The sequence below is a fragment of the Solanum verrucosum genome, unplaced genomic scaffold (genome assembly GCF_900185275.1).
Source record: "Solanum verrucosum unplaced genomic scaffold, falcon-dt-bn FXZP01000115.1, whole genome shotgun sequence".
Taxonomy (NCBI): Eukaryota; Viridiplantae; Streptophyta; class Magnoliopsida; order Solanales; family Solanaceae; genus Solanum; species Solanum verrucosum.
In genome coordinates this window covers 586,250-598,121 of record NW_026020680.1, presented here as the reverse complement: position 1 = coordinate 598,121, position 11,872 = coordinate 586,250, and the positions used below count along the sequence as shown (strand labels likewise).

The 11,872-nt window shown below is 32.1% G+C and overlaps 2 protein-coding genes across 2 annotated transcripts; both read right to left on the bottom strand.

Annotated features, from left to right (window-relative positions):
- Positions 1–1,184: 1,184 nt before the first annotated feature.
- Positions 1,185–2,917, bottom strand: LOC125812211 (40S ribosomal protein S21-2). Its single transcript, XM_049491736.1, has 4 exons — positions 2,822–2,917; positions 2,280–2,372; positions 2,047–2,179; positions 1,185–1,345 (listed from the first exon to the last, which is right to left on the bottom strand). The coding sequence occupies exons 2-4, from the start codon at positions 2,327–2,329 to the stop codon at positions 1,280–1,282; spliced, it is 249 nt and encodes an 82-aa protein (XP_049347693.1). The 5' UTR covers positions 2,330–2,372; positions 2,822–2,917; the 3' UTR covers positions 1,185–1,279.
- Positions 2,918–10,356: 7,439 nt separating this feature from the next.
- Positions 10,357–11,350, bottom strand: LOC125812245 (uncharacterized). Its single transcript, XM_049491766.1, has 2 exons — positions 10,972–11,350; positions 10,357–10,805 (listed from the first exon to the last, which is right to left on the bottom strand). The coding sequence occupies exons 1-2, from the start codon at positions 11,348–11,350 to the stop codon at positions 10,357–10,359; spliced, it is 828 nt and encodes a 275-aa protein (XP_049347723.1).
- Positions 11,351–11,872: the final 522 nt, after the last annotated feature.

Sequence of the window (11,872 nt, the reverse complement as noted above, 5' to 3'; positions counted from 1 at the left end):
TTTTTATTTTTGTCTGAATTTGAGTAATTTGACCCTTCTGATATTTTCCAACAGAACTAGACATGAAACCTAAGTTAATGCAGCAATATTGTCTTAAGGTAATCTACATGGTAACTAAACCATTTAATCAGGACGTCCGGAATGTTTTTGTGCAGAACATGCTATATTAAGTTATCTCGATCTTCACACTCTTTGAGAAACCCGTAATATAAAAACTTGTTATATCTTAACAAAAACTGAAACTCCAACAACATTTAGAAAGTTAAAAAAACAAGTGCTAGAAAGAAGAGACAGTACATATCATCAAGAAAAAATATTACCTGTTTCTTGGACCAAAACATTGAAACAAGGGCAACTATAGAAATATCCAAAATAAACTAGAGCAAACACAATTACTGCCCAGAAAGGAAGAGTATGTTAGGCAGTGCTCAAGGAGTCCTGGTATTTCAACAAACTAGATATACTAATTCAAGTTGGAGATGAACAACAGGGAGAAAATGTGTTTTTTGTGGGATTTTAACCATAAAAATGTAATCTCTTTTTCTTCATTTTATTAGTTTCTTTAGATACATTTCCATTTAGTATATCATGTGTACCAAAAGTCATGCAAGCTCAAGGCAAATGAAGTTTTAACAATGGCCAGAAGCATATGGATCCAATGCTATCCATCAGTCATATATTAAGACAGCAAATGCACTGAGGTGGAATGATTATCAAATGCCATTTCAAAATAATTGACAAGGAAAATGATTAGTATTTCTTAGCATTCAGTGTTTCTTCTTGACTACCCTAGTCACATCTCTGCCGAATTCAAATTGATAAACATACTCCACACAAGTCGATTCATCCTCTTGCACGGACTTGTACAACATTTTCAATCAGATAAACGGATGAGGTATTCGACCCCTATCCAAGAAGGCTCAGTAACAAGATCCGCTTCCATGCTTCAATTAGTATGAGTAAAGAAGCTCAAGAAGCCTTTTGATCCAACACTCTCCACACATCCCATGAAATTTTTTACATCTCACATCAGATTTTGGATAAGCCCCCCTCAGAACTGTTGGGAAATAAAACTATGAAAAACAGCAAAGGAATATAACCAGAGTCATCAAAAAACTAATCAGAAAATGAAATCAAAATCATGAGCTAAGGGGCAACTCAAATATCCAAAGATGAATCCAACATATAGCTAGGAGAACATTGTCTAACTCAACTGAAATTTAAATGTTATCCAGAATCCTTCATCATAAAGTAATATCAAAATGCAAATCTATGTTTTCTACTCTTGTCTAGCTTCAACTTTCTTCTTCTGCCAGAGACGGTCCATTGCGCTGTCAGCATCACCCTGCAAAGATGAAACAAAAAGTTTGAACTTATTTTTAACATCAGCTGAATGACATGCATAAATGTTAGTTAAATGGCTTGTTGAAATACTAAAAAAAAACTTGAATGCAGAAAGGGCAGATTAAAATTAGACATCCCAATCTATCTGGATTGCTAGGAAAAGCAAGAACCTAAACTTCCCCAGATACCTAATGATACTTCCATCAAATAGAGGAAACAGCAGTAAGATGCCTTCTTCATTATTTTCATGACATGCAAGAGGTAGAGGTCCTTACTTGAGAAGACTATGACCTGAGCTTTTTTTACTTTAATTTGGAAACATTAACTTCTAAACAGGTTCATCAAATTTTATGCTGGTGTTAACAACAGTACCTTGATATCATTTCATTTTTGGTAGGTCTCCCCACCTCTACTTTTTGGATTTTCAAAAATAGAAGTGATGAACAAACCTACATTACAGACTACTCTTGTTTTCTTTGGGCAACTCAAATATTAAATGATGATTCGCCAAGATGGTATCACTAACAGAGGTACATTTTTAAATCAAATCTCAAAAAAGCAGCTACCGCATACATTATCTATCAAGTTTACCAAAGGAATTACCAGAACTATAGAGAACAACCATAAATTAACCGGGAAAGAACTATCCATATCAATGGCAAAAGTTAAACAGGTAGTATTATAATTGAAGGAGAAAAGTACCTGAGCACGGATGAAACCACAGAGAGCAAAAGTTGTGAAACTCCCAGTGTAAATACCCCTATCATCCAAATGACCAACATTGAGTTGAACAGAAGCATGGTCCTTTGAAGTGATCAGCCTATTTGTAGCAGAACTGGAATTGTGGGCATATGTTAGCTAAATCACAAGATGCAGTTCTACAAACACCAAGTAAAACCAAACATGACATCAAAAAACTCAAGAATCAGACATACCATTTCCTGGGGATGTAAAGATCCATGTTTTGTCCCTCATCGTTCTGCATCTTGGCTGGTGGCTCTTAAGTACTGAAATAAAGCTCTAACAACCTTTTTTTACACAACAAAACTAAATCAGCATTAAGAAAGAAATAAAACTGGAACCTTTCTAGATTTGAAACCAAAAAATGGTCACTGTTCTTCATTACACGATTTAACACATTCATCAAAAGTAAAAGCCCTTTCCATCACCAAGAACAACCCTTTTCCCAACAAAGAGAGTTGGGTTTAACAAAAAAAACCTAGAACATTCTTCTATATTACATTAACAAGTTTGGCCATGAAAATTTACGGAATACAAACAGCAAACAGGAAGTTACACTTTTTTTCATTCCAAATTACTCATAAAAGTAGAAAAAAACAAATCCAAATATCATTATTTCTTTCAAATTTCACAATAAAATATGGCCAAACACCCACATATTTATAGATTAAGAAGCAACAAGTGAGAGAATTCTCCATACACAAAGCAGAAAGCAAACAACCGATAAGCTGCGTACCTGAGTGAGATTAAGGGAGAGGTCTACAATGGAGGCAAAGTGTGAAGAAGCGACGCAAAGCCTCCATTTAAACAGATGAGAAATTTTATCTAGCCCTAGTTGCTCTGAGTATACCTTGTGGGCTTATTTAGTCTGCTAGGCCCAATAACATTTTCAAGTGGTCCAGCCAATTTTTGAGGGTGAAAAAACTAGGTCCAAAACCTAAGTGATGGAAAATAAAAAGGGAAATTATGCGGATAAATAAATGGGAAAATTTTCAAAATAACAATATTTTAGCTTTTAGTGGGACTCCTTGGCAACAATTTCATTATTTATTAAAAATATCATTATTTTAGTTTGTTAAGGGATTAGTTATGTATTTATTTTATTTTGATTAATTTGAAAGAATACAAATAATTAATAACAGAACAGAGAAAATCATGGAACAAAAAAATTCAAAAAAGGTAAAAAAGATTTTAAATACAGATTAGTTACGTTTTGAAAAGAGCATAAATAGCCATCTTTCCGTCGAGCGTTTTTTGCTTTCCTCTTAAGAACATAAAAAAAAAAAATTAGTTTGTTTTCCGAATCATTCATCTGATAACTTTCAAAGCTTCTTCAAGTTGAATACGACATATTTTTGAAACATAATTTTTCAAAATTGACAACTATAAATTTGTCGCATCCAGTGAACAATCGAAAAACAATCAGGTATTTTTTTTTATTTGCTTGGATGAGATATTCATATATGTCGAGTACAAGAGTGTTATTTTTTTTCCTGATTGAATCAGTGAAATCTCTGTATGCATTGGAATTTATAGCTTTTTTCGGATGTTTTGTATCCAAATTATGATGTATAACAAATGATTTTTTTTTTAGTTTAGTAGTTGTTTTTTTCTGTTTGAATGCATACAATAATTTGTATCCCATTAAGTTAATGTAACTAATTGATCATGAACTATATGTTGAATACAACAATATATGAATACAAAAGTGAGATGAAAATACAAAGTTATAAATACAAAGTGAGATTGAATATAAAGTTGTGAATACAAAAGAAATATTCTCTTCATTTGAAATACAAAGTGACTTTGAAAGGTAAAATACAAACTAATGGATCATGAACTATATGTTGAATACAACCATATATGAATACAAAGGTGAGATGAAAATACAAAGTTATAAATACAGAGTGAGATTGAATGTAAAGTTGTGAATACAAAAGAAATTAAATACTCTCTTCATTTGAAATACAAAGTGACTTTGAAAGGTAAAGTAGGCACATAAAATACAAAACGTGTTGGTATACAATTAAATTGAATACAAAACAAAAGAGAAATACAAACTTGTTCACATATAAATTGAGATTGAAATACAAAACGAATACCCAATAAAATACAAAACTGTTAGCATACAGTTAGGATGAATTACAAATTAAGAAGGAAATACAAACATGTTGGTATACTAATTGAGAGTGAAATACAATGTAAAAACAAAAAATGAAAACTTGTTGATATATAGATAGAATGAATACACAAATAAACTGTTGATTCAGACATTGTACACAGACAGATGCTTTCCCCAAATCTAAAACAAAAGCAAATATAAATGTATTAAAAATCAAACAAAATAAACATATGAATGAATTTGTAGATTCTAATAAATCTGAAATATTAAACGAAATCAGAAAAAATAAAAAAAATAGTTTAATCGACTAAAAATCTAAAATACATAAATTTTACATGAATATGTAAACAAACTTGCATAACAATCGAAAAAAGTAACGGAAAATCCGTAATATGTAAAATGCGAAATATATCATAAACGGTGATATTGAAAACAAATCAAAAGATATCTAAATAACTAATTGAAATACATAAATATTAGATGAATATGTAAACAAACTTGCATAAAAATCGAAAAAATTGACGGAAAATCCGTAATATGTACAATGCGAAATATAAACCATAAACGGTGATATTGAAAACAAATCAAAATAACTAATCGAAATGGATAATGGAAATTACCTTGCCAACCGAGAAATCTGCTTGAATTAATAAAGAGATTTCGTTTAACAATAAAGAAAATTTCTTGATGAACAACAATTTAGCACCTTGAAGAAAGATAAACTTGAAATGTGAAAGGTGGGGAAGAAACGTGAAAGTTGGGGAAGAAACGTGAATGGTGATGAAAAAAGGTTAATGGTATAGGTTTAATTATTTTTTTTCACTTTAAACGGTTATTGGTATATAATTTGGTCCAATATAGGAGTCTTTCCATAAATAAAATTAATTTAAAATACTAAAATCTGAATACATATTATTTATAAAAATATTGTCATTCTGCCATTTTAAATAAATATTTTAAAGTGTCGTTATTTTGACTAATTATGTTAGATATTATGACTTAATTGTTAATTTTTCCTAAATAAATATATACTAATTAATTTAGCTAACATAACTATAGTTTGCATTATTACCATTAGTGATTTACTTTTAGCTATAATTATGTGCCTCGCATTTTAGTTTGTTAAGCGTGTAGTTTTCGGTTAAGCAATCTATATACAAACACTACTTTCTCTTTCTCTCCATAATCCTTTTCCATTATTTTCTATATAAATTACTCAACATAAATTGATTTCAAAATTAGAAAATTCATAATTTTTCCCTCTCAATTCCTGCTTCTAGATTTTTAGGGCAAATTTTATGTTGTTTCAATTACTTTGTTTTTTTGTTTTTGTTTTGACAGTTGTATTCCTATTCCTTTTGATTTGTATTTGTATATGATTGCGATTTCTAGTGGATTTTCAATCTTATCGTTAGATATAATTTGTTTATTTTTTGTATAATGTAATTTATATAATATAATTTATATAACTTTTTAAAGTTTAGATGTTTGTGTTTGTATAAATTCCAACGAATTTTTGAGTTTTATCATATTTGTATAATTTTTGGAATTCATATTACTCCAAAAAATACATATTCAATTTTAGATCTAGAGTTGCACTCATATTTGTATAAATTTGTAATTGTATATCATTATTCTAATTGTATATTTATATATTTTGAAAACATTTATTCGACAAAAGAAATACAATTATCAATGGATTCATAATCAATTGGAAGTAGTTTATACAAAAATAAATACAAATCATTGATACTAATCGGTTTATGTAAATACAGACGAAAAAGCCTAATTATACAATTATTGACATCACTTCTTCAATACTCGTTGAATTCAAATACAATTGAAAACAATAATTCGATCAAACCTCCAATTATCAATGTATTTATAATCAATCGATAATAATTGTTAAAAAAATACAAATCAAATTGATACTTATTAGTTTATACAAATACGGACGAAGATAGTCAATTATACGTTATTGATATCTCTTCTTCTTCACTTGTTCAATTCAAATACAATTGAAAACAAAACTCATCTAAAAGTAATTCAATCTGATTGATTGAGAACGGGGGGGGGGGGGGGGGGGGAGAGGACACAATTTGTTGTATCATATACCTTTTGTATAATGAATGAAGAAACAATTGATTTTTTAATTACACTCATTGATATAATGAACCCAGAAAGAAATGTGTTGTTGGTATGGAGGAAGTCATATTTGGTATGAAATTCTAATGAGGTGTAAGTCTTGAGACGCGACATGTAAGTTCCATGGATCTACGAGGAGTACATCTCATATATTCAATTTTATAATTTTATTAGGAAGAATATAAGCAAAAGTAAAACTTTCAATAATTTTACTAATAAATTTTAATGAATAACCAATAATAGAGAGAAAAATATTGTAATTATTATTTTAAAAAATATTAATAACCAATATTATAGGGAAAATATTATATTATAATTACTATTTGAGAAAGGTAAGAACTAACAACACAAAACATAATAATAGCTGACGAGCACAAATACACTATCAGTTTAGCACTTCGCTAGTAAAAAATAGTATAGTATAAAGATCGTCTCCACAGGGATTGGTACAAATAATAATTCAATCAAATCTTGCTAACTATTATTCAGGTGATCAAAAGAAAGGAGTTGGTTGTGGTTATGAACAACTTTTATAGACTAAATGATAATTAAAAATAATTTGTAACTATGAAGTTTAATATCAATAATAAAAGATAGGATACAAGACGAAACAAGTGCATAATGATAGTTGGGATTTGACCACATTCATTTATCACATTTAAAGTTTTATCGATTCTCTCGAATTCGGTAGCTTATTAGAGTATCCTTAAGTCTTGGATTTTTCTTCCGAGTAAATCTCAAGTTAAAGAATAAACCAATTATACCCCAGTGATTCTAATATGCAAAAATATGTTAATGATTGTTCTTAAGGAAGTAGCGGCCTTTGATTATTTTTCCTTGAGATTTAATCAATAATTATCAAAAAGCTCCTTCGATTACTTTAGAGAAAATATATTGATTCAATCAAACAAAACTATGCAACAATATTCACCAAGATATTCTTCTTTCAATTAAATAAAATAATGAATAGGGTCGCAATTCAATTCAAACATCCATAACAAGTTCAAGCATAAGAATGAAAAATCAAAATCCCAAAAAATTCATCAATACAACATGTTTGTCAAATAGCCTTTAAGAATCTACTCATGGAGGAGAATAAGTTTACTAAGAACAAAGATGAAAAAGAAGACATAGCAACCAAACTTTGAATCCCAGCTTCCGTTTTGAATTCGAGTAGTGTACCACGTGTTCCACCTCCTCTTCTTTGTAACCTAGCATTTCTTTTTGCTTTTTTTTCTCGATCCTTTTGCCTTGGGGGCAAGCTCTAACATCATTTAGCATGGGATTTCCTTTGAAATTCCAAAACACCCTTCCTTTAATGATTTTACGCCTCTTCGTCGCGCAGGCACGCCACTGGAAGCCCAAGCGCGTGACCGGCGCGCGGAGAGGTAGCAACTTCTTTAATGTTTCTGCATGGGTGCACCGTTGGACACTTGAGCGCGCGACCACCACGCGGGCGGACAATAACTTAGTAGATGCACATTTTTGTTCTTTTTCTTTCTTTAGCATTCTTGTTGGCCTTTCTCACTAATCATGTTCAACACTTGAATTTGCACACCTACACATATGAAACATAGACAATTAATTGCAAAGTTCACATTCAAAACTTGTCTAAATTCATCTCATTTAATTACCCATCAAATACCCCCACACTTGAGCTTTTGCTCGTCCCGAGCAAATTAGAATAACTTGACCCCCTCTAGATTTTGACACACAAATTACTAGAAAAGTAATTGACTTCAACCATCCCTATAGGTGCATGCAATATTCATCGTTAAATGACTACTCATCGACAATGAAATTTAAGCGAAAATCAATCCATGAATTTTTTCACAACAAAAAAGATGCGATTTTATCATTAACAACGTTTTGTTCATACATCACAGACACAATCTCTCATTTCACTCACTCTCACAAAGAAATACATCATATTTTTCCAGAATATCATAGAATTGGCAATTGAGTAATTCTCCACTAGTGTATGCCTTCTCAAGTTAAAATCATGTAGGAATTGCACAAGTGTAATTTGTGATAAGGATGTTTGTAAAATATGAAAATAAAAAGTCATATACCCCTTCTTTTTTCACTCTTTTTTTCTTCCTTTTTCTTTTGACACCTTTCATCTTCTTTTGAAAACACATTCAACAACTTTCATTACTTTTCACACATGACTAGGTTCAGTTTTTTTTTTTTTCATAATTCAATTCTCCACACTTCCACTTATAATTCCAATTAAGAGAGTAACACAGGGGTATTAGACTAAAGGGATGTATCAGCTAATCAAAGAAAATGGATTATTATAAGGCTCAAATTGGTTAACTAGGGATACTTATCATCAATGGTCTGTGAATTTAGGCTAGAAGTGGGTTAATCAAAGAAAGCCTATAATCACACTCTTCCTTAAAAAGTCCTAGAATTTCGCCTAAAAAAACTACCATGCCAAGTTCTAGATTCTTTCAAACATGATTACATATCAAGATCTTCTCAGCTCACAATATTCAAAGATTGATAATGCGTCAACTTCACATGCCAACAAGTAAGCAAATTTCAATTGAGCAATCAATACAACCTCTAGATAGGAATCAATCAATTTATATCTCTAGCACTTGTTCAACAATTATGCTACAATTCTTATCCTAAAAAAATATCTGATTCAAAATAAATACGACTATGGTAAAAGAATCAGACAAGAAACTCATAGAAGTACAACAAAGAAGTTACCCTAGAAAGATTTTTTTAGTTATTTACAACTCTTTCACCCCCACACTTAAGCTATGGCATGTCCTCATGGCATAAAGAAACTACAAAAGTAAAGGAAACTTCCTTGACTCTCTTTAGTCGGTGTCAGAAACAGTGTCTGGGTCCATTGTGCAGGCTTGGCCAAACGCACGCACCTATGTCGTTATCTTTCTATCCGACATAGTTGTCTTAACTATTAGCTCATCCACCTTCTTCATATTGAATACTACTTTTTCCTCTCCAAATCTAAGCATAAGTTTCCCTTCATACAAATCGAGTATTGCTCTGCCGGTATCTAAGAGTGGTCGGTCAAGAATTAATGGAACCTTTTTATTTTCTTCCATGTCCACCACGATAAATTCTACTGGAAACACAAACTTATCCACCATAACTAGAACATCTTCAACTATCCCTTCAGGAATAATGGTGAATTGGTCTACCCACTGTAAGGACATTGGGATGGATTTCATGATTCTGAGCTCTCCTTCCAACTATTTGAATATAGACAAAGGCAAGAGGTTTATAGAAGCTCCTGAGTCACACAACGATTTCTCAAATTTAGCAGTCCCTATCGCACATGGAATAGTGAAACTACCCGGATCACCACATTTCTAAGGTAGTTTATTTTGAAGGATGGCACTACAATAAACATTCAACTTGACTACTGATGTTTCCTCCAATTTTCTCTTGTTGGATAAAATTTCCTTCAAAAATTTAGCATATGAAAGCAACTAAGTGATTACCCAGTTAGTTGCGTCAACAACTCTAAGAACTTACCAAAATACTTGTCAAGCTTCTCTCGTTTCATCTTTTAAGAAAAAGGAAATGCAGGAGTGTATTTATAATCAACTTCTAGTTCTAACTTCTCCTTTCCTTTCTGAATTTCGTTGGACTTCCCAACTACATTTTTACTTCCTTGTTTCTCATCTTGGCTCTTTGTTACTTCACAAGATTTGCTTTTACAATTATCGTTTAACTTTTTTCCACTTTGCAAAGTCACAACTTTCAGCTCATTAGGGTTCCTTATTGTGTCACTTGGAAGATTTCCAGGAGGTCTTTCTGGTTAGCAATCTGTCCAACCTGATTTTCTAAATTTTGAATAGAAGCACCTTGAATTTCAAACCACTCATCAACCTTAGTGATAAAAATTTTAAACATCTCTTCCAAAATGGGTTGGTTCCATTGTTGTCCCTGATGAGGTTGATATTGTTGTCGCTGGTGATTCTGGTACCCCTGAGTGTTTGTCCTTGTCCTCTCACATTGTTCTACTGCCACAAATTCAAACTACCATTTGGTGAGCTCCATGAGAATCCAGGATGCCTTTGCCCCATTGTATTAAAATTATTTTCTTTTTGATAGTTCCCTTTGTTAAAGTTTCTGACAACATTAACTTTTTCTATAAATGACCCATGTTGACATTCATGAGTAGGATGGCTCCCTGCACAAAAATCACACATTATTGATTGTGGCATTTGAGCTTGGGCTAGAGTCAACTGTTTCACATCCTTTACAATCGCTACAATATGCGCCTGCAAGGTATTGTAAGTATCAACTTGGACCCCTGCAGTCTTCTTCCTTTCAGAATTCTCTAACACCCACTGATTAGCATCATCAGAAAGTTCATTTAGGATTTCAATTGCTTCTTTGGGTGTCTTTTTCATGATTGGTCCTCCCACTGCATTATTTAATATTCTTCGTGATGCAGGTGATAATCCTTCTCAGAAATTTGTCAACTGCAACCATGGTTCTATTCCATTATGTGGACTCTTCCTCAACAATTCCTTAAGTCTTTCTCATGCTTCAAACACTGTTTCTGATTCTAGTTGGCTGAAATTGTTGATCTCCTTCCTTATTTTAGTTGTTTTGCTTGTGAGAAATACTTATAAGAAACTTTATCGTCATTTCATCCCAAGTGCAGATTGATCCAGAAGGTAAACTTCGTACCAAGATCTTAGCATCATCCTTCAAGGAGAAAGGAAATTCCCTTAAGTATATAGCATCGTGCGATGCTCCATTGTAGTGAAAAGTGTTCATGATTTCATCGAAATCCATCAGATGACGGGTTGGATCCTTATTCTGCTTTCCTCTAAAAACACAGTTATTTTGTATTGCTTGGAAAACATTGTGCTTGATCTCAAAGTTATTTGCTGCAACAGGAGGACATCTTACACTGGACTGCATCCCATTGTAAATTGGCTTAGCATAGTCTCCTAGCAATCTCCCCGCCCTTCCATTATTTTGATCCATTTGGTCTTCCATTTCAGCAGGAAGGTGGTGGATTCTTCGGTTAACAACCCTAGGATGTTTAGCATCATCCTCAATCCAGGTGCTCGATTTAGATTATCAAGATTGAGTAGATCATTCAAACCCCTGTTACCGACATTTATATCACTCATTGTATTAAGCCTTTGAGACTGCCCTGAAACCCTTTCGGCAAGTTCCTTCTTAAGCAAGCGTAAAGTTTTTTTTCCAACTCTGGATTGTATTCGATAACTTCTTTTGAGGAAGATCGTGTCATACACCAAAGTTCTGGTTAATTCATGTTGCCTGCAATACTGGAAACAAAAAAAAAATAGAATTAATACACAAAACTCAATTGAAAACTACTTGTTGCCAATTTCCGGTAACGACATCAAAATTTGACGAGCACAAACACACTATAAGTTAAGCGTTTAGTCAAAAATAGTATAGTATAAAGATTGTCTCCACGAGAATTGGTACAAATAATAATTCAATCAAATCTTGCTAACTATTGTTCAGGTGATCAAAAGAAAGGAGTTG

Excerpts from the sequence above, each read along its gene's own strand:
- LOC125812211 (XM_049491736.1), bottom strand. The coding sequence starts at position 2,329 with ATGCAGAACGATGAGGGACAAAACATGGATCTTTACATCCCCAGGAAA. Across the intron at positions 2,180-2,279 it reads CTTTACATCCCCAGGAAATG|TTCTGCTACAAATAGGCTGA; the intron begins GTATGTCTGATT and ends CCACAATTCCAG. Across the intron at positions 1,346-2,046 it reads GTGGTTTCATCCGTGCTCAG|GGTGATGCTGACAGCGCAAT; the intron begins GTACTTTTCTCC and ends TCATCTTTGCAG.
- LOC125812245 (XM_049491766.1), bottom strand. The coding sequence starts at position 11,350 with ATGGAAGACCAAATGGATCAAAATAATGGAAGGGCGGGGAGATTGCTA. Across the intron at positions 10,806-10,971 it reads GACGATAAAGTTTCTTATAA|GATTATCACCTGCATCACGA; the intron begins GTATTTCTCACA and ends ATTTCTGAGAAG.